General features: G+C 51.6%; 1 protein-coding gene across 1 annotated transcript; it reads left to right on the forward strand.

Moving 5' to 3' along the window:
- Positions 1-14,229: 14,229 nt before the first annotated feature.
- On the forward strand, positions 14,230-21,605 carry LOC146335864 (uncharacterized). The gene is made up of 2 exons (XM_084820785.1): positions 14,230-15,024; positions 19,622-21,605. The coding sequence occupies exons 1-2, from the start codon at positions 14,230-14,232 to the stop codon at positions 19,625-19,627; spliced, it is 801 nt and encodes a 266-aa protein (XP_084676911.1). The 3' UTR covers positions 19,628-21,605.
- Positions 21,606-25,461: the final 3,856 nt, after the last annotated feature.

A 25,461-nucleotide genomic window follows, 5' to 3' on the forward strand; every position in this document is an offset into this window, starting at 1 on the left:
AATAGGCCGATTTGGTAATAAAGGGTCCTGTATGCTTTTTGACTGGATAGGGCTTTGTTACGCGGTACTTTGTGCCATTTGCCCTTTCCGGGTTTCTCGCAGTGCCCTCTCCTGCACGGCTGCTTCCCTGGCCTGGGGCAGACGCGGCGCGCACTCCGGCCTCCGCCAGCAGGCCGCAGGAAGGCTGCTGCAGCCCTGCTCCCCAGGGTGGGCCCCGAGCCAAGGGGAGGCCCCCCTGCCCCTCACTGGTGGGAGAAGGAGCCGTGGCAGGGAGCCCGCTTGCCCCACCCCCCTGGCCAGACAAGACCCTCAGAGTCTCCAGGGGATGGCTGCCCTGCTGGGAGGGCCGAAGGAAGAGGGAAGGGCGCTCAGCCAAAGGAACAAGTGCTGCCGAGGACTCTTGCAGCAAGAACGCCAGCAAGGGAAGGCCAGCCTGGCCCAGAGGGCCTTTCGCGGCCGCTTGGAGCTCGCCACCTTGTTCTCTCCGGTTCCTTTTCCCTCCACTCCCCTTCCTTTGCATGCCTTGTCATTTATTTCTAAGCCTGATGGCTGGGCCTCTCTCTCTCTATTGACGTGAGCTGCTTTGGGAGACGATAAGTGTCTGAAAAGTTGGAGAAAATTGCAGGAAGCAAATAATACACGATTGCAGCACAAACGTTTTTAAACCAGGGGCAGTTTGAGTCTCTTGCAAAAGATTGCCAAGCCTCTTGCTCTCTGCCCTGCCAGGCCACTGCAGGTTAATGAATACTCATTTCCACACTTGAGGCAGCCGAACCAGTCGGGCAGAAAGATGAGAGCGAGGCGGGTCAGGGCCTCAGCAGTAGCACAGGGACAAGCCGCCCACCCACCCAGTCGCTCTCCCCCTCCAGACACTGCCAGTTCCCAGGGGTGCGTCAGGGGGCTTTTCAGGCCACGCACGTTCCCTGGCTGGGGTGGTGCTGGGAGCGCGCCACCTCCCACAAAGGGAGTCTGAGCCCACTGCCTCTCTTTGGATCCTGACCTCCCTGCTGAGGCAGGTTCCACTTCCATCTGGCACAGCTTCCGGCTTCCCACCGTGGCCAACTCGATGCCGGCAGGAAGCCCGCCAAGCAGTGCAGGAAGGTAGCGGCAGCCCATGTAGGCTGCCCCTGCCTGAACAGGGAGGTCCTAGTGTTGGTCAGGTGGCTGATGTATGTTCATGGGCCTATTCCTCCACGAATCTGCATGACAGACATGGAATCCACAATTTACCACACTGGCTTAGTGGCTCACAGCAGGCTGGAAACTGGCGCTCAAGGAGCGCCCGCCAACGGCTCCTCCTCAAACTGGTGGCCATTTCGAGTGGGCTGCTGCCTGCAGGGCTCTGGCCTGGTATTTATTTCTATCTTATTCAGGGTGCAATTCTATGCATATTTAGATGCATGGCTGGCTGGGGAATGCTGGGAATTGTAGGCCTTTTCTCTGGCTAAACACGCATAGGATTGTGCCCTTACAGTATTTATTTCGTTGTTTATTCATTAGTCGCTTCTGACTCTTCGTGACTGCATGGACCAGCCTGCACCAGAGCTTCCTGTCGGCCGTCGCCACCCCCAGCTCCCCAAGGTCGAGTCCGTCACCTCCAGAATATCATCCATCCACCTTGCCCTTGGTCGGCCCCTCTTCCTTTTGCCTTCCACTTTCCCTAGCATCAGCATCTTCTCCAGGGTATCCTGTCTTCTCATGATGTGGCCAAAGTACTTCAGTTTTGCCTTTCATATCCTTCCGTCAAGTGAGCAGTCTGGCTTTATTTCCTGGAGAATGGACTGGTTTGATCTTCTTGCAGTCCAAGGCACTCTCAGAATTTTCCTCCAGCACCACAGTTCAAAAGCATCTATCTGCCCTCGCTCAGCCTTCCTCATGGTCCAGCTCTCGCAGCCATAGGTTACTACGGGGAATACCATTGCTTTAACTGTGCGGACCTTTGTTGTCAGTGTGATGTCTCTGCTCTTAACTATTTTATCAAGATTTGTCATTGCTGTCCTCCCAAGAAGTAAACATCTTCTGATTTCCTGGCTGCAGTCAGTGTCTGCAGTAATCTTTGCACCTAGAAAGACAAAGTCTGTCACTGCCCCCACGTTTTCTCCCTCTATTTGCCACTTATCAATCAAGCTGGTTGCCATAATCTTGGTTTTTTTGAGGTTTAACTGCAACCCAGCTTTTGCACTTTCTTCTTTCTCCTTCATCATGAGGTTCCTCAGCTCCTCCTCGCTTTCAGCCATCAAAGTGGTATCATCTGCATATCTGAGATTGTGAATGTTTATTCCAGCGATTTTAACTCCAGCCTTGGCTTCATCGAGCCCAGCACGTCGCATGATGTGTTCTGCGTACAGGTTGAATAGATAGGGTGAGAGTATACAACCCTGAAGTGCTGCTTTCCCAATCTTAAACCAGTCCGTTGTTCCATGGTCTGTTCTTACCGTTGCTACTTGGTCGCTATACGGATTCCTCAGGAGGCAGACAAGATGACTTGGTATCCCCATACCACCAAAAACTTGCCACAATTTGTTATGATCCACACAGCCAAAGGCTTTAGAATAGTCAATAAAACAGAAACAGATGTTTTTCTGAAACTCCCTGGCTTTCTCCATTATCCAGCGGATGTTGGCAATTTGGTCTGTAGGTCCTCTGCCTTTTCTAAACCCAGCTTGTACATCTGGCAATTCTTGTTCCATGAATTGCTGGAGTCTGCCTTGCAAGATCTTGAGCATGACCTTACTGGCATGTGAAAGAAGTGCCACTGTTTGATAGTTTGAACATTCTTTAGTGTTTCCCTTTTTTGATATGGGGATCTAAGTTGATTTTTTCCAATCTGGTGGCCATTCTTGTGTTTTCCAAATTTGCTGGCATATGGCATGCATCACCTTGACAGCATCATCTTGCAAGATTTTAAACAGTTCAGCTGGGATACCGTCGTCTCCTGCTGCCTTGTTATTAGCAATGCTTCTTAAGGCCCATTCAACCTCACTCTTCAGGATGTCTGGCTCTAGCTCATTGACCACACCGTCAAATCTATCCCCGATATTATCCTTCCTATACAGATCTTCCATATATTCTTGCCACCTTTTCTTGATCTCTTCTGCTTAGGTCCTTGCCATCTTTGTTTTTTATCATACCCATTTTTGCCCGGAATTTACCTCCAATGTTTCTAATTTTCTGGAAGAGGTCTCTTGTCCTTCCTATTCTATTATCTTCTTCCACTTCTGCACATTGCTTGTTTAAAAAGAATTCCTGATCTCTTCTGGCTAACCTCTGGAATTTTGCATTGAATTGGGCATATCTCCCCCTATCACTGTTGCCTTTTGCTTTCCTTCTTTCTTGGGCTGCTTCCAGTGTCTCAGCAGACAGCCATCTTGCCTTCTTGGTTTTCTTTTTCTTTGGGACGTTTTTTGTTGCCGCCTCCTGAACAATGTTGCCAACTTCTGTCCATAGTTCTTCCGGGACCCTATCTACTAAATCTAGTCCCTTAAATCTATTCTTCACCTCCACTGCATATTCATTCGGAATATTCGTGAGCTCATATCTAACTGATCTGTGGGTCTTCCCTGTTCTCTTTAGTCTGAGTCTAAATTGTGCAATAAGAAGTTTGTGATCTGAACTACAGTCAGCTCCTGGTCTTGTTTTTACTGATTGTATAGATGTCCGCCACCTTTGGCTACAAAGGATCTGATCAATCTGATTTCGGTGTCGACTGTCTGGTGAAGTCCATGTATAAAGTCATCTCTTAGGTTGTTGGAAGAGAGTGTTTGTTATGCACAGTGAGTTGTCTTGGCAAAATTCCATCAGCCTATGTCCTGCTTCATTTTGTTCTCCCAGACCATGCTTGCCTGTAATCCCAGGTGTCGTTTGACTACCCACTTTAGCATTCCAGTCTCCTGTAATGAAAATAACATCTCTTTTTGGCATATTATCCAGTAGGTGCTGCAGATCCTCATAGAACTGATCTACTTCTGCTTCTTCAGCATCTGTGGTTGGGGCATATATTTGGATCACCGTGATTTTAAATGACTTGCCCTGAATTCTAATTGAGATCATTCTAACAATTTTTGGATTGTATCCAAGCACTGCTTTAGCCACTTTATTATTAATTATGAAGGCTACTCCATTTCTTCTGTGGTCCTCTTGTCCACAGTAGTAGATCTGATGTGAAGTGGCCCATTCCAGTTCACTGACACCCAAAATGTCTATATTTAATCTTGACATCTCCCCAATAACCACATCCAAGTTGCCCTGGCTCATAGATCTTACATTCCAGGTTCCTATGGTGTGTTGATCTTTAGAACATCGGATTCGTCGTTCACCACCAGCACCATCGGCCGCTAGCCGTCCTTTCGGTTTTGAGCTAGCTGCGTCTTCACATCTGGGGCTAGTTGAACTTATCCTCTGTTCCTCCCCAGTAGTATTTTGACCATCTTCTGACCTGGGAGTCCCATCTTCCGACGGTATACTGACATATCTCTGGTTGTACTGATCTATTAAGTTTTCACGGTAAGATACTGGGGTGGGTTGCTGTTTCCTTCCACAGGGATCGTATTTAGTTTGACCTCCCTGCCATGACCTTCCCGTCTTGGGTGTCCCTTCATGGTCATGGCGTCATTGAGGTGCTCAAGCTCCAGCACCACGACAAGGTAACGATCTCCTTTACTGGAGACAGTATTTATAGGCTGCCCTATAACAAAGCTCTCAGAGCAGCTCAAAACCAGAAATAAAACCATTTAAAATGCAGTAACAACAAAAGAATAAATACATAGTCAGAGAGAGTAAAAACAACTTAAAGCCAAGGACCCCCGCACCCACTTGGATATACTGCCTCAAATCACAGGGTAGTGTACAAAATGCATTTTATTTTAAAATATAATTCACCAGGCTGGATACTGAAACCAGGGGGAGGGGAGGAGCTCTTAGGGGCCACCGCAGAAAAGGCCCTGCCCTTCGGTGGTGACCAGAACTTGTTCCCTAAACAGTAGTACTCATAAAGTGGCGCCTCTGGCCAGGTGCAGAGTGCCTTCTCTCTTTTTCAGACATCAACCTCCGGATTCGGCAAGAAATGAAGTCACCCTGTAAAGCCAGATCTGCACCAGGCCTCAACAGTCAGAAAGGTGCCTCTGACCATGGGCAGGGGACTGCACGGGAGGGGGCACAGAGAGGGAAGGCAATACATACTGCATGCTGGCGTGTACATGTGTGCGCGCGTGCGTGTGAAAGGGCAAGGGGGGAGCAGGGAGGGGTGTCCGGGGCTTGTCCTTACCCATCCACTAAGACCTGGGCTGAGTGGGCATGCTCGGTTCAGCACAGCATGCTCAAGGAGTGCCTGTGAAGCCACTTCTGCCCTTATTCCGGGCACAAATGCAGAGGCCCTGCCCAAGTTCTGCGCCTTTAAGAGCAGTGAGGCAGGCAGGAGTCTTCCCTGTGCATCGCTGCACTTCCATGGGGGGAAAGCTTGGGTTTTTCACATGCTGTACAGTTGCCAAAAAGATGTTTTACTTATTTAAAAGCTGTATTTACTCCCACCCTCCAGTTTATTCAGGGCGGTTCGCGAAGTAACGTTGCACTACAATCACCGCTTGATGCCAGGCCCAAGCAATTCAAGAACTGGGCTTTCCTGAGGATGTGCAGAGTGCATTTCCCTCACCTGCTGCATAAAGGGTCCTCCCCCCACTCCCGAACAGCCAGGATTCCTGTGCCTTTAAGGGCTGCATGTCAGCCAGAAATACAACTGGCAAAGCTTCCCTCTGCCTCAAGGAAGCTCCCCAGATGAGAGATCTCTGCCTGTTGGGCAGCTATTAGGTCCTGGCTGGCAGTTGGCTCCAGGATGGATTCTGCTGCGCTTTCAAAAATGTAACCATCTCCCTCATGCCAACCCCTTTTCAGATCTTCTACTTCCCTCATGATGCGGTAGAGCACCCAGCTCGCGGGGAGGAGGGAGAACGTGGTCGAAATCCTCCCTGAACCACCGAGTCCAGGGGAGACCACCCTTTCCAACTCTTCTTGTCCACGGCGGAACCCTCCCAAAGGATTCCGGGTACTCTTCTAATGGGCGCAGGCTCTTGGCCTACAACACACTCAACTCTTCCTGCATCGAAGGGGGCAGTTTATCCATTTACCATTATTTGTACCCCACTTTTAACACCGCTTACCAAAGCAGCTCCCAAGGGATAAAACCATAAAGGGAAAGCAAGCTCATGCCAAGAGGCCTGCCTGCCCTGGCCAGCTTTCTCTTTTCCATCACAGCCAGGCAGCCGCTCTCCAACCCACCCCCAGCACCTTCATTGCCCATCCTCACGCTACTGACACCCCCCACCAGGAAGTCCCCATTCCCCCTGTAGTAAAAAAATATTTGAACATAAATGTATCTTATATAATTTCTTGCATTTCTTTCCAGAAAACATTAGACCTTTATTTCTTCTCCAATGCGTCATTTAAAATGGATATCCAGAAGGATGGCGTCTGCCTTCTTCAAAGAGCAGGGGTTTAACAATTCTCATTTCCTCAGCAAAAAGAAGGCAGCAGTTTAAAGAAAGGTAGACAAGGGCTCCAGGAAAAACCATGATGATGCAAGGAGCAAAGTCTAGGCTCCAGGAGGTGTAAATATGGTGATCTTCCAACTTCACCTGTCAAAATAGGAAGGGTTGCCACCCTTCCTATAGCAGACTGTGGCTGTGCTGTTATGAGCAGCTCGATGTAAAGAAAAGTGGCAACGGAGACAACCATGTCATGAAATGTTTCATATCACAATAGAAGACCAGACCAGGTTTTTTTTTTAACCAGACACTTGGCAATCCAAGGTATTGCAAGGAGTCTAACAGGGCTGACCTGAGTCTTTCACAGTGAGAGAAACCAACTAGGAGACACATTGCCATTTTTGTTTTTAAACTGGTCTTGCTTTAGTGGCATTTAAAGGCAAGCGGACAAAGTGCAGAAAAGGGCAACTAGAATGATCAAGGGACTGGAGCCTCTCCCCTATGAGGGAAGGTTGCAACAGCTGGGATTATTTTAGCTTGGAAAAAAGGAGGGTGAGGAGAGACACAATGTTGTTGTTCAGTCGTGTCCGACTCTTCGTGACCCCATGGACCATAGCACGCCAGGCCTTCCTGTCCTGCGCTCTCTCCCGGAGTGTGCTCAAGTCCATATCCATTGTACTGGTGATGCTATCCAGCCATCTCATCCTCTGCCGTCCCCTTCTCCTTTTGCCTTCAGTCTTTCCCAGCATCAGGGTCTTTTCCAGAGAGTTTTCTCTTTGCATTAGGTGGCCAAAATATTTGAGCTTTAGCTTCAGTATCTGTCCTTCCAATGAGCACTCAGGGTTGATTTCCTTTAGGATGGACTGATTTGACCTCCATGCAGTCCAGGGCACTCATAAGAGTCTTCTCCAGCACCACAGTTCGAAAGCATCGATTCTTCGGTGCTCGGCCTTCCATATAGTCCAGCTCTCACAGCCATATGTTGCTACTGGGAAAACCATAGCTTTGATTAGATGGACCTTTGTCGGCAAGGTGATGTCTCTGCTTCTTACTATGCTGTCTAGGTTTGCCATAGCTTTCCTCCCAAGGAGCAAGCGTCTTTTAAGTTCATGGCTGCAGTCACTGTCTGCGGTGATCTTGGGAGCCCAAGAAAATAAAATCTGTCACTGCTGCCATTTCTTCCCCTTCCATATGCCAGGAAGTGATGGGGCCAGATGCCGTGATCTTAGTTTTTTGAATGTTGAGTTTCAAACCAGCTTTTGCACTCTCCTCTTTCACCCTCAACAAGAGGCTCTTTAGGTCCTCTTTGTTTTCTGCCATTAGGGTGGTATCATCTGCATATCGGAGGCTGTTGATAATTCTCCCAGCAATCTTAATTCCGACCTGTGATTCATCCAGCCCCACGTTTCTCATGATGTACTCTGCATATAGGTTAAATAAGCAGGGCGACAATATGCAGCCTTGTCATACTCCTTTCCCAATTTTGAACCAATCGGTTGTTCCATGACCAGTTCTTACTGTTGCTTCTTGACCCTCGTACAGGTTTCTCAGGAGACAGGTAAGGTGGTCTGGTACTCCCATCACTTTAAGAATTTGCCACAGTTTGTTGTGATCCACAAAATCAAAGGCTTTAGCATAGTCAATGAAGCAGAAATAGATGTTTTTCTGGAATTCTCTTGCTTTCTCCATGATCCAGCCAATGTTGGCGATTTGATCTCTAGTTCCTCTGCCTCTTCGAAACCCAGCTTGTACTTCCGGTAGTTCTCGGTTCGCATACTGCTGAAGCCTAGCTTGTAGGATTTTGAGCATCACTTTGCTGGCATGTGAAATGAGCGCAATTGTACAGTAGTTTGAATGGAGACATGATAGAGGTGGACAAAATCATACATGGTATGGAGAGAGGGAGACTTTTTTCTCCCTCTCTCATAATACAAGAACCCAAAGGAGTCATCCCATGAAGGTGACTGGTGGGAGATTCTGGTCAGAGAAAAAGAAGTCCTTCACACAACGCACAAACTATGGAATTCGCTACCACAAGACGTAGTGATGGCCACCAATTTGGATGGCTTTAAAAGAGGTTTAAGACAAATTCCTGGAGGAAATGCCTATCAATGGCTACTAGTCCTGATGGCTATGTGCTACCTCCAGTAGCAGAGGCAGTGAGCCTATGAACACCAGTTGCTGGGGAACATGGGCAAGAGGGTGCTGTTGTGCTTGTGTCCCACGTGCGTGTTCCCGGTTGACAGCTGGTTGGCCACTGTGGGAACAGAATGCTGGACTAGATGGACCCTCAGTCTGACTCAGCATGGCTCTTGAGTTACAAGAGTTACAGCTCCCATGGGCAAGTGGGGACTAGAACCCAGATCTTATGGCTCTCAGCCCAACGCTCTCACCACTACACCACAATGGGAGGCCCCCCCCCCGTCCCACTCCACCTGTACTCCTGCCTTGCTCACCCGCTCGCCTGAACCCAGCCATGGCCTCCATCACCACAGCCTTCAGGTCAAAGGCCCCGGCCTGTGCTCCGTGCCACAACATGGCAAACTCCCCCGATACGTGGCAGACGGCCAGCGGGTGGTTGGGATGCTGGAAAACACCCCCCCCCATGTGCACCTCGGCCAAGGCACCTTCCACAGTGCTGCTGCGAGGCTGCAGAGGCCAGACGGTGTCCCCGCCCACCCCAGCGCGTGGCACAGCCACGGGGGCCGACCAGCTCCATCCCCGCTCTGGTGGCTCACTTTGCCCTTCACCTGACACAAGGTCAAGGTAGGGCATCCCTCGGTTCACCATCAGCACGTCTGCTCCCTCCCGCACATCCTGCTCCTGGGGAGGGCGGGAGAGAAAACATACAACAAAAAGAGGGGCAGGCTATTGCAAGAGGAACGGAAGCAAGTGCCCTGCTCACCCGGCCCAGCACTGGTCTCCTCCGCGTGGTTCCTTGGGGTCTCCCCAGAGTGGGGCGGGAGTCTTTCCCATCCCGCTCTGCCATTACCGGCTCCCTGGTCCTTTGAATGGAGACGCTGCCGGGGGCCGAGCCGGGGGCCCTCCGCATGCTAAGCAGGGGCTGCACCTCCCCGCCCCGGAAGTCCAGCAGCAGCACTGGGGCAGGAGGGGGACTTTGCTGGGGCAGCAGGAGGAGCGCCCACCCCGAACGCCCGTGTCCGGCCCCAGGCAGGCGCGTCTCTGGCGGTGCTCCTGCAGCAGCTGCTTGTAGGGGTGGACGAAAATCACTTACCTGTCGTCGAAGCTTGTTCGCGGTGGGGGGGAGGCGCTTCGCTGCTCCCCCCGCGAAGTTCAGGCCGGGGGGGGGAGGCTTCCCGCCTCGCCCCGGCCGAAATTCAGGCCGGGGGGGAGGCTTCCCGCCTCGCCCGGCCGCGAACTCGAAAGTTTAAAAAAAACAACAACATGCCCCCGTGATAGGCTACGTGATGATTAACGTAGCCTATCACGGCTAGATCTGCAAAGTCAGCCATGACAGGCTATGTTAATCGTCACATAGCCTATCACGGGTGACTTAAAAAAAAAAAAGCACGTACGCTAATGGCGGCCCCTATAGGGAGCCGCCATTCGCGTTCCTTATTTGGTCGCTGTAGTCTATGTAAAGATTTACGTAGACTACGGCGAAAATAAGGGCAACGCAAATAGCGTTGCCCTTATTTTCGCCGTTGTCTACGTAAATCTTTACGTAGACTACAGCGACCAAATAAGGAACGTGAATGGCGGCTCCCTATGGGGGCCGCCATTATCCGTACGCGCTTTTTCTTTTTTTTTTAAAGTCACCCGTGATAGGCTACGTGACAATTTACATAGCCTATCATGGCTGACTTTGCAAATCTAGCCATGATAGGCTACGTTAATCGTCACGTAGCCTATCAGGGAGCGTGTTTTTTTTTCTTTTATTGGAATGGCGGTGGCGGCAGCCGGTCGAAAGACCGGCTGCCGCTCCCGCCCCGCACGAACACCCGCCGAACCAGCCGCCGGGAGGGACATTCGGCGAAGGTAAGTCCCGTCCCGGGGGGTGTGTGTGCGGGGTGCGGAGGATTTCTCCCTGAAACTTGTTCGGGGGGCCGAACACGTTGGCGCTTGGCCACCCGAAGTTTTGGGGAGAAATTCTCTGCCATCCCTAGCTGCTTGGCCCTGCAGACCTTGCTCCCTGCAGCCGCCTGCTGGCTGCTCGAACTCTGGGGAGACTCCGACTTCTTCACCCGCCCTGCTTGGGGCATCAAGGCCTGCCCACGGATAGCATCTTGGGGGTGCGGAGTTGCACCCAGCAACACTTCCTTGTTACTGGGTAACAGGAAGGGGACCCAGCGAAAGGCTTCCCCATGCCTGGAAAACGCCAAAGCACCTCAGAGCCTCACCAGCCACGGCTGAAGCCCCTGCTCAGTCAGGCACAGCCTCTTTTAAGCATCTCCCTCTCTCGGTGTGATGTGGCAGCCATTCATCTGATCACCAAGAATCGCCTGCGGGTGACCAGGCAGGATCCCTCCCGCCCAGAGCCTTGCGGAGCAGACCAAAGGCAGGCAGTCTGCTGCCCTGCTGCCCTCTGCGGTGGCCGGCCAGGTGCCTCCGGGGAGCCCATCTGCTAGCCATCTCCCCCTGTTGCTGCGCACACCCCCTCGGAGTATCTGGTATTCAGTGGTATCCTGCTCCTGGACCTGGAGGCTCCAACTTGCCATTGTTGATCTAAATGTTTTTATGCCGCCCAGGGGCCCAGGACTATTCCTTTACCATTTAATCCTCACGGACAACTACCTGTATTGTGTGGACTAAAAATACAACAAAATAAAGGCAGTTCTCAGAGTTGTGAAATTGTGCCATGGGGTGGGGGATTTCCCCCTGGCACCCCAGGCCTTCCCCGCTGGTGGCTTCCACAGCGGCAAGCAGAATGGAAGGGGGAGGGGCACAGCCCTCCCCTCTCAGGCAAATGGGGAGCTGCCTTACAAGTGAACCGGTGCCGGGCAGGATGCGCCACTGCGCGCAGAGCCCACCCACCGAGGCAAGTGGAAGCAAGCGCCACAGCAGCCTCCGCCCCGAGGGTTCCCTGGCTCACCACAGAACGGCTGGCAGGAGAGGGAGCCGCCAGCTGGCCTGGGAATGACGCCGCGGCCGGCTGCGGAAGGGCGGCGAGGCCGTTCTCACAGACTCCCCTGCAGAGCCGGAGATGCCGGGCGACGAGGGTCTGGCGTGAAGCTCGGGGAGCTTGTTTGGTGCCTCAGAAGGCCTCCTCACCCACCTTGTTGCCCATGTCGCTGGAGACGAGGGCCTCCTTGATCGCACGGACGTGCTCGTCCATCATATCTGAGGGGGCCACGATGTGGCAGCCTGGAGGAAGGCAACACCGGAGGAGGATCGCGTCATGTGGCAGAGGACAGCGGAGGGTGGGCGACCATTTGTTGCCTCAAGGCCAGCAGGCCTTGCTCAAAACCCCACGGAAGCTGCCCAGTCCAACGCACGGGGCCAAGCAACGCGATCCGCCCACTGCTGAGTCCCTGCAGCCCAGCATCCTGCCTCCACCAGTGGCTGGCCACAGGCAGAGCCCCCACACGTGGCATGCCACAGCTCTTCAGAGGCGGGCTGCCTCTGCACCTGGCTGAAGGGCCGAAAGGGAAGGCAAAACACAAGGGCCACTGTCACATCGCCAGCCTCGCCCTGCTTGCCCCTCCCACCGCAGTCCCAAGCCCAGGGCTTCAGTCAGGCCTCTCTGAACCAAATGCAAGGACCAGGCAACCCCTACTGCCCGTGCAGTACCCGGGGCCGCTACTGTGCCACTTCCACGTACTAGAAAAAATCAACACAAGCTTCTAGTCCTTAAGAATGAAAGAACAGCCATGCTAAAGCAGACCAAAGGCCTATCCAGCCCAGGATCCTGTTCGCGCAGCAGCCAACCAGCTGCCTGAGGGAAGACCACAAGCAGGACAGGAGCACAAGGGCATCTTCCCGGGCATGGTTCCCAGGCAGCGCTATACAAAAGCTGCCTGCCTCCAATACTGGAAGGAACACACAGCCATCTGGACCAGCCGGCACTGGCAGCCTCATCAAAAGATGTGCAGGCTGCACCCCAGAAGCCAGCTGTGACGCCAGACCAGGATTGCCGGGGGAAGGAGACTGGACAAGCCTTGGGCCCTCCCCAGGCCCAGCAGAAGCTGGTTTCCGAGGAGCCGTGGTTGTATCTGCATCGCCCAGCAGACCTGCGGAACCTGGGGGGCGGGCATGCAGAGTCTTTGTGTTCTACGTGCTTCTGCCTGGTCCCGCTCACCAGTGTCTGTGGGAGGTGTACGGGCACAGGGAGACGTCACAGGTGAGCAGCAGCTTGGGAAACATGGCGCTGATCCTGCGGATGGTGTGGAGCAATGGCGAGTCCTCGGCGGGAGAACCACGCTCGTCCTGAGGAGTGGGCGGAGGGAGACGCTAGCCGCCGCACGCCGCTCAAGTCGATTACCCCATTTCCCACAGAAGCCAAACAGAGGCCCCGGGGAGCCCACGAGAGGACAGGTGGGCAGCACGCCTCCCCTGCTCTTCCCTTCCAGCACCTGGCATGCAGAGGAGCGCTGCCTCCGAGGTTTCTACTTTGCCCTGATAGCTCTTCAGAAGTCCACCGAGTCAGCAGATCTGGCCTGACACGTGGGCCACTGCTTGCTTCCGGGGAGACCCAATCCCCCGTTTGTTAGGAAGAGAGCCGTAGGAGCATTTCCAGGCCCAGGCAAGCCCGGTGTCCACCGCCAAGGCCTGGCCTCCAAGCAGCCTCCTTTGTGCTCGCTGCACAGCCAGGCGCAGGGAGGGGCTGCCCTAACCGCCACCCCACTGGAAGGGCTGAGGAAGGGCCCTGTCACACACCTTATCTCCCAGCTCCATGATGCAGCCCGCAACAACAGGGCCTTCATCATGGGACGTCTTGCAGGGAGGACAGCGCCAGCTCCACCCTTGAGAAATCCATTACCTTGCAGGCCCCAGAGGAAAAGCCCTGGGCGGAGCCCAGACGAATGGCACCTGGCAACCTTTGGGCATCCCCCTGCCCCCCCCCCCGTTCAAGCATTTCATGATGCTCAACACGTCTTTGCATCCCACGTGGCTGGAATTCTCATGCTCTTAAAAAACAACAGAGCGCTAAGAGCGCCCATGAAGGGTGGGATCCAGGTCAGGACCGCGGTATGGGGGGAAAGGGGGCTTAATCCTTTCCCAGTGAAAAACCCACCTGCCCCAGAAGCTGCAATCAGCAACTTTATGGAGCAATTTTCAGTGGGGAAAACAGTGCAGGAGGAAATGGTGACCCCCCCCCCACACACACTGCATTCCTGATCTGGATCTCTCCATGCTGCAGAAAAAAGGCTGCTGCTAGTTTGAAAAGAGAGAGAGAGAATATGAATCCCAAGCACACGATTCAGAGACAAGTTCGGCATCACATTCACGGGGTGGTCAGGCCCTGGGGAAGCAAGGCCATTTCACCACTACCCCACATACCCCTCCGTGGATTTAGAAAATGAAAACAAATTCCCAACTCTATCTTTACCTCTCCATTCTTCTCCTACCCAAAAAACAAAGACCCCCCCCCCCGTTCTCTGGCTCACGCCACAATCCCATCAGATCCCCCCCTCCCGAACAGACTCGCCCCAGATCTACCCATTCCCCAACCAATCTTCAAAGCCTGAGGCGCGGGAAGGGCTTCGCGAAGGCTTGAAGGCAGGGAGCCGGCCAGGGGGGCTGCCACTGGCCCCCACAGGGGCTGGCTTGGGTCGCCTGGCGCCGCCTGGCGATGGACAAGGCTCGTTGCGCAATTAGCTACCCAAGAGACAGGAAGGAGACGTCCCTGGGAGGACGCTCGGCGGAGAGCGGGCTGCGTGGGCAGGGCGGGCCCCGGAGCCAGGCACCCGGAGCGGCGCCCTCGAGGCCGGCGCCCCGCCGCCCTCCACCCGCGACGGGCCGGCGGCAGGGAGGCGCTCGCGCCGCGGGGACGGGGCACACGAGGCGGCCGGGGCGCGAGGCGGCGCCGTCGCCTGCCAGGCGCGAAGCCCCGGGTGGGAGGCGCCGCTCCGCAGGAGGGGCTCGGCCTGCGTCCCGCCGGGAGCCGCTGCAGCCCCCGCGCCCGCGGAGCCCCCACGGTGCAGAGGCTCCTGGCACACGCCCTGCGCGCGCAGCTGGGGCGCCAGCCCGGCGCGCCTCGCCCCGCCGCGCGAGATGCCCTGTTGCGGGCACCGGGAGTGGCAGCGAGGAGGAGGCGGCGCAGGCGGCCCCGCTGCGCAACCCCCCGCAGCGCCGGAGCCCCGCGAGGAGGGCGCCGCTTGCCTTGGGGATCCCACCCGGAGCGCGTGCGGCGTGGGGAGGGTCGGGCCACGCAGGAGAGCGCGAGCCTCCCCCAGCCGCGGGCAGCCCCGCCCCGCGATCCCCGCCCCTTCGTCTGCATAGCCACGCCTTGCTGGCCCAGCTTAGAGGGCCGCGCGCGCTCCATGAGCTCCGCGGAGGAGAGAGGCTGCTGCGGCCGGAGTTCACGGGGCGTAACAGCCTGAAAGGGACAATGGAAAAGGCTGATATCCTTCTCTCCGAACTCTCGGTATATGCCCCAAATGCAGCGCCAACATTATGGGCTGATGTACTGTAGCAGCCATATCGGGGGTCAGACTAAGTAGCCTCATACAGTCGCATGCTTCATGTCTTGCTGAGCTCTTTCTCCCTTGAATATATTGTTGTAAGCTGATGAGACACAGGAATTCCTTATCTTGTCAAAGGTCATACAGTTGTATATCTTGTTCTCTGCTGTTCTCTTCTGTTCTCTCCTTATCATGGCTACCCTATAACCCAGTTCTTGTATTATAAACAATGGTGCTAGGAGAAGAAATGTTGAGGACTGCAACCCCACGCGGGAGGGAAAGGAGGAGCCGTTTCATATGTGTCACAATGTCTATAAAACCAATGTGCTGATGTATTTCGGGGCTTCTGGCTCTTTGGAAATGATTCCAGCCTTAAGCCCGCGCGTTAAATAAAGAATCCCTTTTTCCTTCACTCCGTGGTCTCTCTGACTCTGGGTTCTGCAACATAAATGGTGCCGTGACTCGGATGTGGCAGGCTCTGAGCCAGACAGGTGGCAGTTGCCTGCTCTTGATCGCCGCACCGGGAAGACGAGCTCGGCGCATGCCTCCCTTTCTTGGCGCCACCGACCTTTTTGTCGAGGGAATGGGGGAAAGCCTGCACCGGGATCGCCCAAACGGCAGCGAGCGGCAAGAGAACCTTGGGAAGCGGAGGAAGGAACTTGAGCCCTGCCTGTATCGCAGCTGCAACTGAGTTGAAACCCACATTGGAAGCCTTCAGGAGAAAGGCAAGTATATGGGAAAAAGAGGGCCCTGCCTTTAGGGAGAAAGGCCACTGGGCAGAAAAAAAGAGGGCCCCGCCTCATGAAGAAGGTCAGTGTTGGTGGTATACGTATACAAAAGAACCTACTCCTTGCGGGTAGAAGGGGGGCCTGATCACACCCCCGAGTGGGCGCCAGTACCCAGCACGCCAGTACTCAGTAGGAAGCTGAGGAAGCTGGGGAAGCCGTTTTCCGCTCTGGTAAAAAGTGGGAAAGGTGGGTGGCAGGGACATATGGATGTAGTGGAGAGATTGATGATTGTGTGAGTGGCTACTGCGGTTTCTGAAGCATACCGTTGACCGTCCGGGTGCCCAGGCCAGTAGCAAAGTGCGTGGTATGAAAAATCCTCTTGTGTCGGCCAGTGAGACCCCTTACTCACTGACCAATTCCCATTCCCTAATTGTGTCTGTCTTCAATTTAGGAGGGAGGCTATGGGTGGTGGGGGAAGCAAACCTTGCACCCCCTTGAGATGTATGTCAAACAAAGAAGGAAAAAGGTTTTTTTTAAAGATTCAGAATAGAGAGAGAAAACAGCAAAAAGCTCAAGGTCGAGCTGAGAGGAAAAAAAAAACAAGATCTGAGGCTGTTAATTAGAAAAATGTTGCAGGACAGTCTGGCTTTTAACAAAGCGTGGGAGCGTGAGAGTGTAAGGCCGAAGAAGTAGCTGTTAGCCTAGCGCGCCGAGAGAGGGGGGGCAGGAAAATTGCCCACAACGTTCTGAGTTGTGCAACATCATCACCTCGCCTAATTGAGATGAAATCCCTAAGAAATGGAAACTGAAAATGAAGACCCAGAAGATGAAGGCAAAATAGAAAATAAAGGTGAAGAATCAGCCCCAGAGCACAGGCTAGACCCCTCTTCGAGTGAAAAGTGTGCCATAAGACTGTCCCAAAGCAGAATGAAGCGGAAAGACCATGTTGAAGATCTCTGTCAAGGTAACCGTGTTTAGCTTTGAACTGTGTTAAAATTGCATAGAGCCTGTAGCTACTGACCATCAGCTATATGATTTCTGAAGAGCGTAACCATTAAGCTTTTGCCGTGGGATTCCCTGCAATGAAGAAATCTCACTGATTCGAGTGTCCAGTATTACACTGCCTAAGTGTATGTGCTAAAGAGACCGAGAAACCAGACAGCATGTTCCTAGCCAAGCCAAAATCACGCTACTGCCATGCTCCTGGAAGCTGCAATAAACTGTGTAAGCTGGGAGACCCAACCTGATTGAGAAGAAAAGAAGATACTGGAGCAACTGTCTTAAAAAACAATGAGATCTGTGTAGCTGGCTGGCTGACGCTGTCAGTGATGTTACAACTTTAAATTAAGACTGTTTTCCTGTTTGAGACCCCAGCGAAGAAAGCTGACCCGAGTTATTTGTTGCCCCTGCCAAAGCAAAGAGTTAATTGTTGCCCTGTACCTCATCGTGTCCTGTTTTAAGCTTGGGATTTACAAATACAGACAAACTGAGAAGCTTGCCTTTGAAGTCCTGCAAATCACCCCACCGCCTCCCCGAAAATTAATGGCTGCTTGAAAAATGCAAGTATAAGGCGATGCCCATCACCCCCCAGCGTCCTGAGTTTCAGCACTCAGTGTTTCAGTGCTTTCGTGTACCAGGTTAAAAAAAAAAAAAAGAGTAAGTTTTTAAAATGTCTGTGAGAGAACCTGACAGAAGTAAAATAAAATTTACAGAGGAGTTGCCCAAGTTAAAGCGTCACGGCTAGAGAGCTGAGCTGTGCCGCTCTGTTTAGACAAAGGCCTTGCTAAAACGTTAAAGGCCCTTGTCTGTCAGAAGGGGTGTAGGGCCACACTTTCCCTTTTTAAACTGATGCAAAAGTGGAGAGCCTTTGCTGGAAACATCGCATCTTCATTGCCCAGAGCCTTCTCTGTTTGCCTCCATCATTGTCTGGGCTTTTTAGAGACACTCTGCACATGGACTAAAATTTTAAATTGTCAAAGACTTGCCATGAACAGTGCTGTAAAGCTTTTGATAAACTTGAACTCTCATCGCTGTGGACCGTGTGTCTGTGTTTGTAGTCAGCTCAGTGTACAGCAGGCTGAGTTTGATCTGTGACTTTTAGATTTCCTTCTGCCAGAACTCATGCAGCGTAGAGTTGCCAATGCAAAAATGGTGACCTAGAACTCTTTGCGTGTGTGGGTATGCCCGTCCCTTGATTTTGATGGGCCCTGAGCTTTCAGCCAGAAGAGCAGTATGATTGCTGGATCTGCTCCATCATGCCTTACCATGCAAAAAGTGTTTTCCATTCATTGTGTTAAATTGCAGAAAAAGTTTGTTGTGTATATTTTATGATTTCTTAAATATCATAAAATATATGTGATATTTGCAGATTAGTGTTAGTTGCAACTCCAAATGATACTAAGTGTGGTTCCCAATGGATGACAAGGAGAAAAGACAAAGTCAAGTAGAGAAAAGACAAAAGCAAGTAAGAAAAAAAGAATAGAGAAAGTAGAAGACAGAGAGAAAAAAAGAAGAAAGAAAAGGCAAGAGGCAAAAAAAAAAAACATTTATAAAAAAGAAGCGTGGCCACAGTTGCCCCCAGGGTAAATTAAAAGCAGCTAATTGTGCCTGGAGCTTATTACCTGGGATAAAGTAGCCACAATAATGTAATAGTTCTTTAAAATAAAGAAAATGTAACTAGAAGGAAAAGAAGACCCTATCCCAAATGTGTGTCATTGGGACTAGTGTAAGGCAGAAAGGTTTAAGTAAGTGAGTTTAACTTGAAAAAGACAAATAAAGAAACAAGGCTGGTGCATGGATCAGAAAGTTTTGTGTAAAAAGTTTGAAACATGTTCTGCAATACAGGCAGATCAGCAAAGAAAAAGAAAGCAAAAGAAAGAGAAAAAATTTGTCTTCCCATACTAATAAATAAAAGTGTTATCAAGCACCTTGGGAAGCGAAGTTGTTTACAGGAAGCTGTGCCTGAGAACCAAACACTTCTAGCCTATGCTGAAAATGCTTGCTAGTGTTGTGCTGCCTCATGGGTAACATATATGGTATAAAAACCCATTTAGCCCAATAGCTCGTGGTTCAGAGAAGCTGTCTGATCCAGCCATTAAGTACGCCTGTGTGCTGTAAGTTACCCAATAAAGTCTCCTTGTAAGTAAATCCCCCCCTCGCTGGAATCCCAAAACACAAGTGGGGCTAGAGCGCCTCACCCAGTATCAAACCCTGCTGTTAGAAGCCATGAAAGCAGGTATGAAGAAGTCAGTTAATATGACCAAAGTGGCTAAAGTGCTGCAAGGTGCCACCGAGGCCCCAGAGCGTACTTGGAGCGTCTTTCAAATGCCTATCGCCAGTACACCTCCCTCAACCCAGAGGCCCAAGAAGACGTGGATGAAAGAAGAAAAGAAGAAGACCCGGCAGAGGCAGAAGATTCTTAAAAAAAAACACAGTGTGCCCAGTGTGGACAAGATGGACATTAGTGGCATGAATGCCCAAATAAAATAAATCAAATACACAAAGGAGAAAACCAAAGCGGCCAGAATGGGTGAAGAGGGAGACAGCTTGAGAGGGGCCGTGACATTGACTGTGAGGGGCCGTGACATTGACTTCATAATTGACACTGGAGCAGCATCAAAAGCAAGCAAATGTTAGCCTTAAACAAGAAGTTCAAACACTGAGCAAAGTTCTTCAAGCCCAGCTTCGCTTTGTCTTAAAAAAATAAGCCATTCCCATCACAGAAGCTCATCCTTTCCAACCAAGAGTTAAAGTATGAGTTAAAGAGGGAAAAATAACCCTTTGACTCCCAGATGGAGAGGACTAAAAACTGTCATACTTTCCACCCCCACAGCTATGAAAGCAGCTGGAGTTAAACCCTGGATACATTGGACACGAGTCAAGAGAGCGAGAGGGGGAGAGTAGACTGTAAACAGAAATCCTGAAAATCCTTTAAAAATCATTCTGAAAAAGCAGTAAGAAGACTCAGGCTAGACCTTACTGTGGACACACCGGGAGACTGTCCCCCTGCGTACGGTCAGACCTGCAACTGGAGAATTGAAGAAGGGGACTAGACCCTACTGCAGCTTGCCAGGTGAATAGCTGCCCGGCGTATGGTCAGATCCCAAAGAAGATCAAACATGCGTGTTGTAGTGTTAGTAGTGTTGCATTGTGTTTCCTTAATAAGGTGCAAAAAGGGGGGTCTGCCCCTGGAAGGAGTAGTTTGTCCCAGTGATTTGCTGATAATTACTGGCTTCACCTGGCTAACATCACGAGAGTAAAACATTTTTGTTTGCCAAGAGATATACCTGCAAACAGGCTTATTAGCTCTTGCCTAATACCTGTCTGTAGACATCCTGGGAAAATTCAAAAAAGATACCATATTAAGAGTTTATGGTGTAAGTTTAACTTATTCCCAAAATGCTAATTGGGGCGTGGTTGCAAAAATCCTACCCCCTACAGAGTTCACTCTACGCACCCCCATCATTGCTGAAACAAATGCTACGTGTGCACGAATGCTTAATTGTCAAAATTTTTTCCAGAAAATATAAAGCTATCCTTGGCCCCCTTCCACTGTAATAAAATTCAAAACATATCTTTTAATGATGCCCACATGCTTTTGCCTCATAGATAGTTTTAGACATGTAGTTCCCGCACTTGGTCATTCATTCCTGCCAACTTGTCTAATAACCACCCATGTTGCCTCAGCCGCCAATTGAACTGGTGCCAATTCTTCCCCTGTAGCCCGAGAAAATCCATCAACGGCAGCCTCGAGCACTCCAACTAACTAAAAAATTGTAATAGTCATGTGCAGTTATATTCTGACTCAGAAAAATTGGCCTTAGCAATGTCACTAGTTAGGGTTCCAGGTTTAGCCTTGGCTAATAGTCTAGAAATCAACCGGTTAGCTTGCAGCTTAGCCAAAAGTATAAATGCCACCTCACGAGCATTGTCATTGTTAAATAAAGAGTTGCGTGAACTAAGAGGTGCAGTTCTAGAAAATAGAGCTGGTATAGATTACCTCTTCCTTCTTCATCATTTAAGTTGTGAGACACACCAAAAGCTCTGTTATTTTAATTTAACTGATAATGGCAATGCTGTAGATGAACAGATCAACAAGCTGCACAATATAGTAGCTAACAAAACAATTAGCTCAATTAGTTAACCCCTTAGCTTCTAGATCTTAGCTGGCTTGAAAGCATTGTTCATCCTAATTCTACCAGTGTTGTTCATAAAGATACTGTTATGTCTCTGCGTTCCTTGTCTTATGCGCTGTTTAACCAATCTGTTTTATGTCTCAGCTAGTAAAACTGCTGCCCTCTACGCTCTAATAGCCCATCAAGAGGCTAAGTAATATGTATGTCACAAAAAGCTTTGTATGGTTATCAAAAATGCTATAATTGTAATGAAATTATGCATTTAAGGGGGGAATGTAGCAGCCATATCGGGGGTCAGACTAAGTAGCCTCATACAGTCTCATGCTTCATGTCTTGCTGAGCTCTTTCTCCCTTAAATATATTGTTGGAAGCTGATGAGACACAGGAATTCCTTATCTTGTCAAAGGTCATACAAGTGTATATCTTGTTCTCTGCTGTTCTCTTCTGTTCTCTCCTTATCATGGCTACCCTATAACCCAGTTCTTGTATTATAAACAATAGTGCTAAGAGAAGAAATGTTGAGGACCGCAACCCCATGCGGGAGGGAAAGGAGGAGCCGTTTCATATGTGTCACAATGTCTATAAAACCAATGTGCTAATGTAAATCGGGGCTTCTGGCTCTTTGGAAATGATTCCAGCCTTAAGCCCGCGCGTTAAATAAAGAATCTCTTTTTCCTTCACTCCGTGGTCTCTCTGACTCTGGGTTCTGCAACAGTACTTAGCCTGCATTGACACATCCTCCGAGCACCACAAAATGTCAATTGCAGTTATAATAAGCTCATCAGATCTGTGCCCCTCCATTCCTATACAAAGGGAATTTTATTTCTTCGGATTTTCAGCGGTATTTCCAGCAGTTGGGTATTTCTTTCAACTAGCTTATACTGAAATGTCAGGGTGAATGCATCAACATTCAAGCGGGCGCCATGTTGGGGAATCAGCCGCGGGTGCCCACCGGCGCCATGTTGGGAAATCAGCTGTGGGCGCCCGCGGGCACCACGTTGGGGGCCCATTCGCGGGTGCCCGCGGGCCCCACGTTGGGGGCCCCTGCGAGGGTGCCCGCGGGCGCCATGCTGCTTCATATCAAGGCAGAGCCCAAGAGGACATGTAAGCATGCATCATAGGCGCAGCTGCCATCTTTGGATGGCTTGCCGAGATGCTTCCCACACCGTTGGGCTTCTGGCTCCCCTTCTGCTTTAGGATGCCTCAGGACAGGCTCGGACGTGAAGGGGAGGGTGTGGGCTGCTTTCCCTCTCCATGGCAAAACGACCTTGATGAGCCTCAGCCTACTAGCCTTATTAGCCCCCACTACAAATCTCAAACGCGTGAGCCAGCTTTTGCGTTTCACAGAATTCTTCCTCAGCAACGATGGAAAAGGAGACCGGGGGGTCGCCCTGCAGAAAAGGCCTCGGTGAGTAAGCCAAACATCTCAGAAGCACGGGCCGGGCCCGTCAGCAGCTTCTCCTGCCAGGGTTTGGGAAAGGCTGGCCACAGCGGGGGCCTTCAGCCGAGCGTGCTCTTGGCAGGCCACGCGCAGAGGCACTGTGCTGCTCCCGGATCCTCCGGAGCGCGCGGAGGGAGCCGCGACTGCGCTGGCAGCTCACTGCAGGGCTGGCGAGCCTGGCGGTGCGGCGCGGCCCCAGCGCCTGAGGCCGTGTGCCCCGACGCGCTCGGGCCATTTCACACGTGCACGCCAAAGCGAGGGTGACGATCCCCGGGGCGCCCCGCTGCTGGGAGCTGCGCACGCGCCATGGAGGGCCGTGGCGTTCCGGCGCTGCAGTCCCCCCTCAGGCCCATGCCTGTGAATCTTGCCGACTCTCAGCCCGGGCTGCGGTGCTCCCTCCTTTTCGGAGTCCTGGAGAACCGGACCGCATCGACGAACCTCGCTCTGCATGGCATGAAGGGCCCCGAGACCTGAAGAGCCGGTGGGTCCCCGGGCTGGCGGGCGGGCGCTCCGCTCCGCCCAGGAGGAGGCTGGGGAGCTGGGCGGGGGAGGGCCCTTCCCCCCGGCTGAGGTCTCCCGCACAGGGTTTCGCTGCCGCTTTCATCCCACCCCCAACCTGCGCGCCCTCCTTGCTCAGCCCCTCCTCCTCCAGGCAGCGATGGGGGCGGGGTTGGCCCTGCAGGGGCAGTGGACGGTCCAGCTCGAGGCGAGTGGCAGGGGGAGCGGGTCCACTGGCCCCCCGAAACCACATCGATCTGTTCCGAAGGAAGGGGTGTAGTAAAAATGTAACCTAAAAGCCATTGTATGTGTCTTAAGCAGCACGTAGTATTGTAAGAGCTGCGCATGCCTGGAATGAGCAGACAGTAACCCTAAGATAAGGTTGCCAAGCAAACTGCTAGCAACCAATCAAAGTGACACGCTGGCTGAGGAATGCAAGCTGAGGTGATAAAACTGTAACGCAGGGGTTGCCCAGGGTCGACTCTGCTTTTGAGCGTGAGCTCCTTTGTCGAACTGTTTGCAAACAATAAAATCAAGTTGGACCCAGTCTGCAGTTGACTCTCCTCTTTGGGGCAAATTGGACTAGCCTCCAGGGGGCGACACTAGCATTTTGTGCAACAAATTGGCGAGCTATTCAGGAGTCCCTTGGACCACCCTGGGGTCAAACGACAGAACCGGCGAAGGTGCCTGTGGGGTGCGCCGGACCGCCTTTGAGGTCTGCCACGGCACCAGAGAACGGGGGTCGGGACACCCAGGAGGTTAAAGGCGTGGACTCCATTGATTGAGTCAACCAGGCTGAACGGGTCTGAAGAGACGGCACTAGGGTACTGGGCACAGTAAGTATTTCCCTTCTGTCTTTCTGTTGGAGTTGCCTTCGGAGCATCTGAGGTTTGTCAGACTCTGTGTAAGCGTCGGAGGTTTGTCAGGCTCCATGTATGGTTTCAAATAGAGGTAGGCACAATGGGGTCGGGTAGCTCCCATTTAGAAAGCTCTACCACTCCCTTGGGATGCATGCTAAAGAACTTTAGTAAAGTCAAAGATAATTATGGCACTAAGCTGTGGAAAGGCAAGCTGGTTACACTCTGTCAATTGGAATGGCCATCATTTGGAGTCAACTGGCCAGATATCGGCTCCTTTAATGAGGCCACAATTAGAAAAGTGCACGTTATTGTTGTAAAAAATGGGCAATGGGATCAATTCGCCTACATTGATGGTTGGTTGAATTGGTGCGGAAAGAATCCCCCTTAGTTACCGAAGTGTAAATGTGTAAATGTGTTACTGTCAAAGGACCACAGGGGCAAGAGACCCCGGGTGGTGTCTGAATCAAGTAGTAAGAGATAAATTTGCCTTAGGGAAAGTGAGGTTATCAGCATTTGGATGAGTGCCAACCGAAATCCACTGAAGGCGAGAAAAGGTTGAATATAAAGTTCAATATTGTAAAGTCATGATGGTATGCTCCGAGGTGAAGCCCAAAGCCCCTGTTTTCCCCGATTCAAGCCCCACGGAAGGAGCTTGAAGACTGGGAGACCCTGCCCAAGGTGCCCTGAGCTCCCCCCGGTCTTATTCGGTCTGTTAGGTTGGGAGGAGAGGTTGTTGGGGGAGGGAGGGGGCCTGCCAGAGACAGTTTGTCTGCCACCGTATCCAAGTTTGTTAGAAGAAGCAAAAGCAGTTGAAAAACGTTGCAACTTCTGAGAAAGAGATTTGTTTGACGTCTTAAAGACTGTGGCAAAATCAATAAACAAAGACAGAGCAAGTTCTTAAAATATCAGGGTCTGTGTAAGCTTATCTCTGTCAGCCTACTCAGAGCAGAGCCAAGGGGGACTTGCCTAACCCCCCTTCGCCGTGGCTGGTTTAGCCTTAGCAAGCAGAGAGGCTGGAAGGTGTCTGTGAGGACCTGACAAAAGAGTGAGATTTGCAAAAAACAAACAAACAAGAAAAGCATCACAGCTGGAAAGCTGAGCAGCACTGCTCTGTTCTTATCTGTAGAGGAATCTAGAAGAGGTGTAAGGTGTAAGGCCTTCCCCATTCGAACTGATGAAGAGACACAGAGCTTTTGTTAAAAACATCCCTTCTTTATGGCCCAAAGCCTTCTTTGTTAGAGGCACTCTGCACATGGACTGGAACTTTGGACAGTTAAAGACTTGCCATAAAAAGTACTGTGAGGCTTGTCATAGCCTTAAACTCCCGTTGTTGTAGATTGTGTGTTTGTTTGTGATCAGCTCAGTGTACAGTTTGATTTGTGATTTCAACACTCAGATAAAAAGCTGCATTTGACTGAAAGAACTGGGTATATTTAGCCTTGAGAAGAGAAGACTGAGAGGAGATCTGATAGCACTCTTCAAGTACTTAAAAGGTTGTCCCAGAGAGGAAGGCCAGGATCTCTTCTCGAGCATCCCAGAGTGCAGGACACGGAATAATAGGCTCAAGTGACAGGAAGCTGGATTCCAGCTGAACATCAAGGGAAACGTCCTAACTGTTAGAGCAATATGACAATGGAACCCATTACCTAGGGAGGTGGTGGGCTGTCCCACACTGGAGACGAGGCTGGACAGCCATCTGTCAGGGATGCTCTGATTTGGATTCCTGCAGTGAGCAGGG

The sequence above is a fragment of the Heloderma suspectum genome, chromosome 14 (genome assembly GCF_057233095.1).
Source record: "Heloderma suspectum isolate Gila_16-S chromosome 14, 16-S_ref, whole genome shotgun sequence".
NCBI classification, from domain to species: Eukaryota; Metazoa; Chordata; class Lepidosauria; order Squamata; family Helodermatidae; genus Heloderma; species Heloderma suspectum.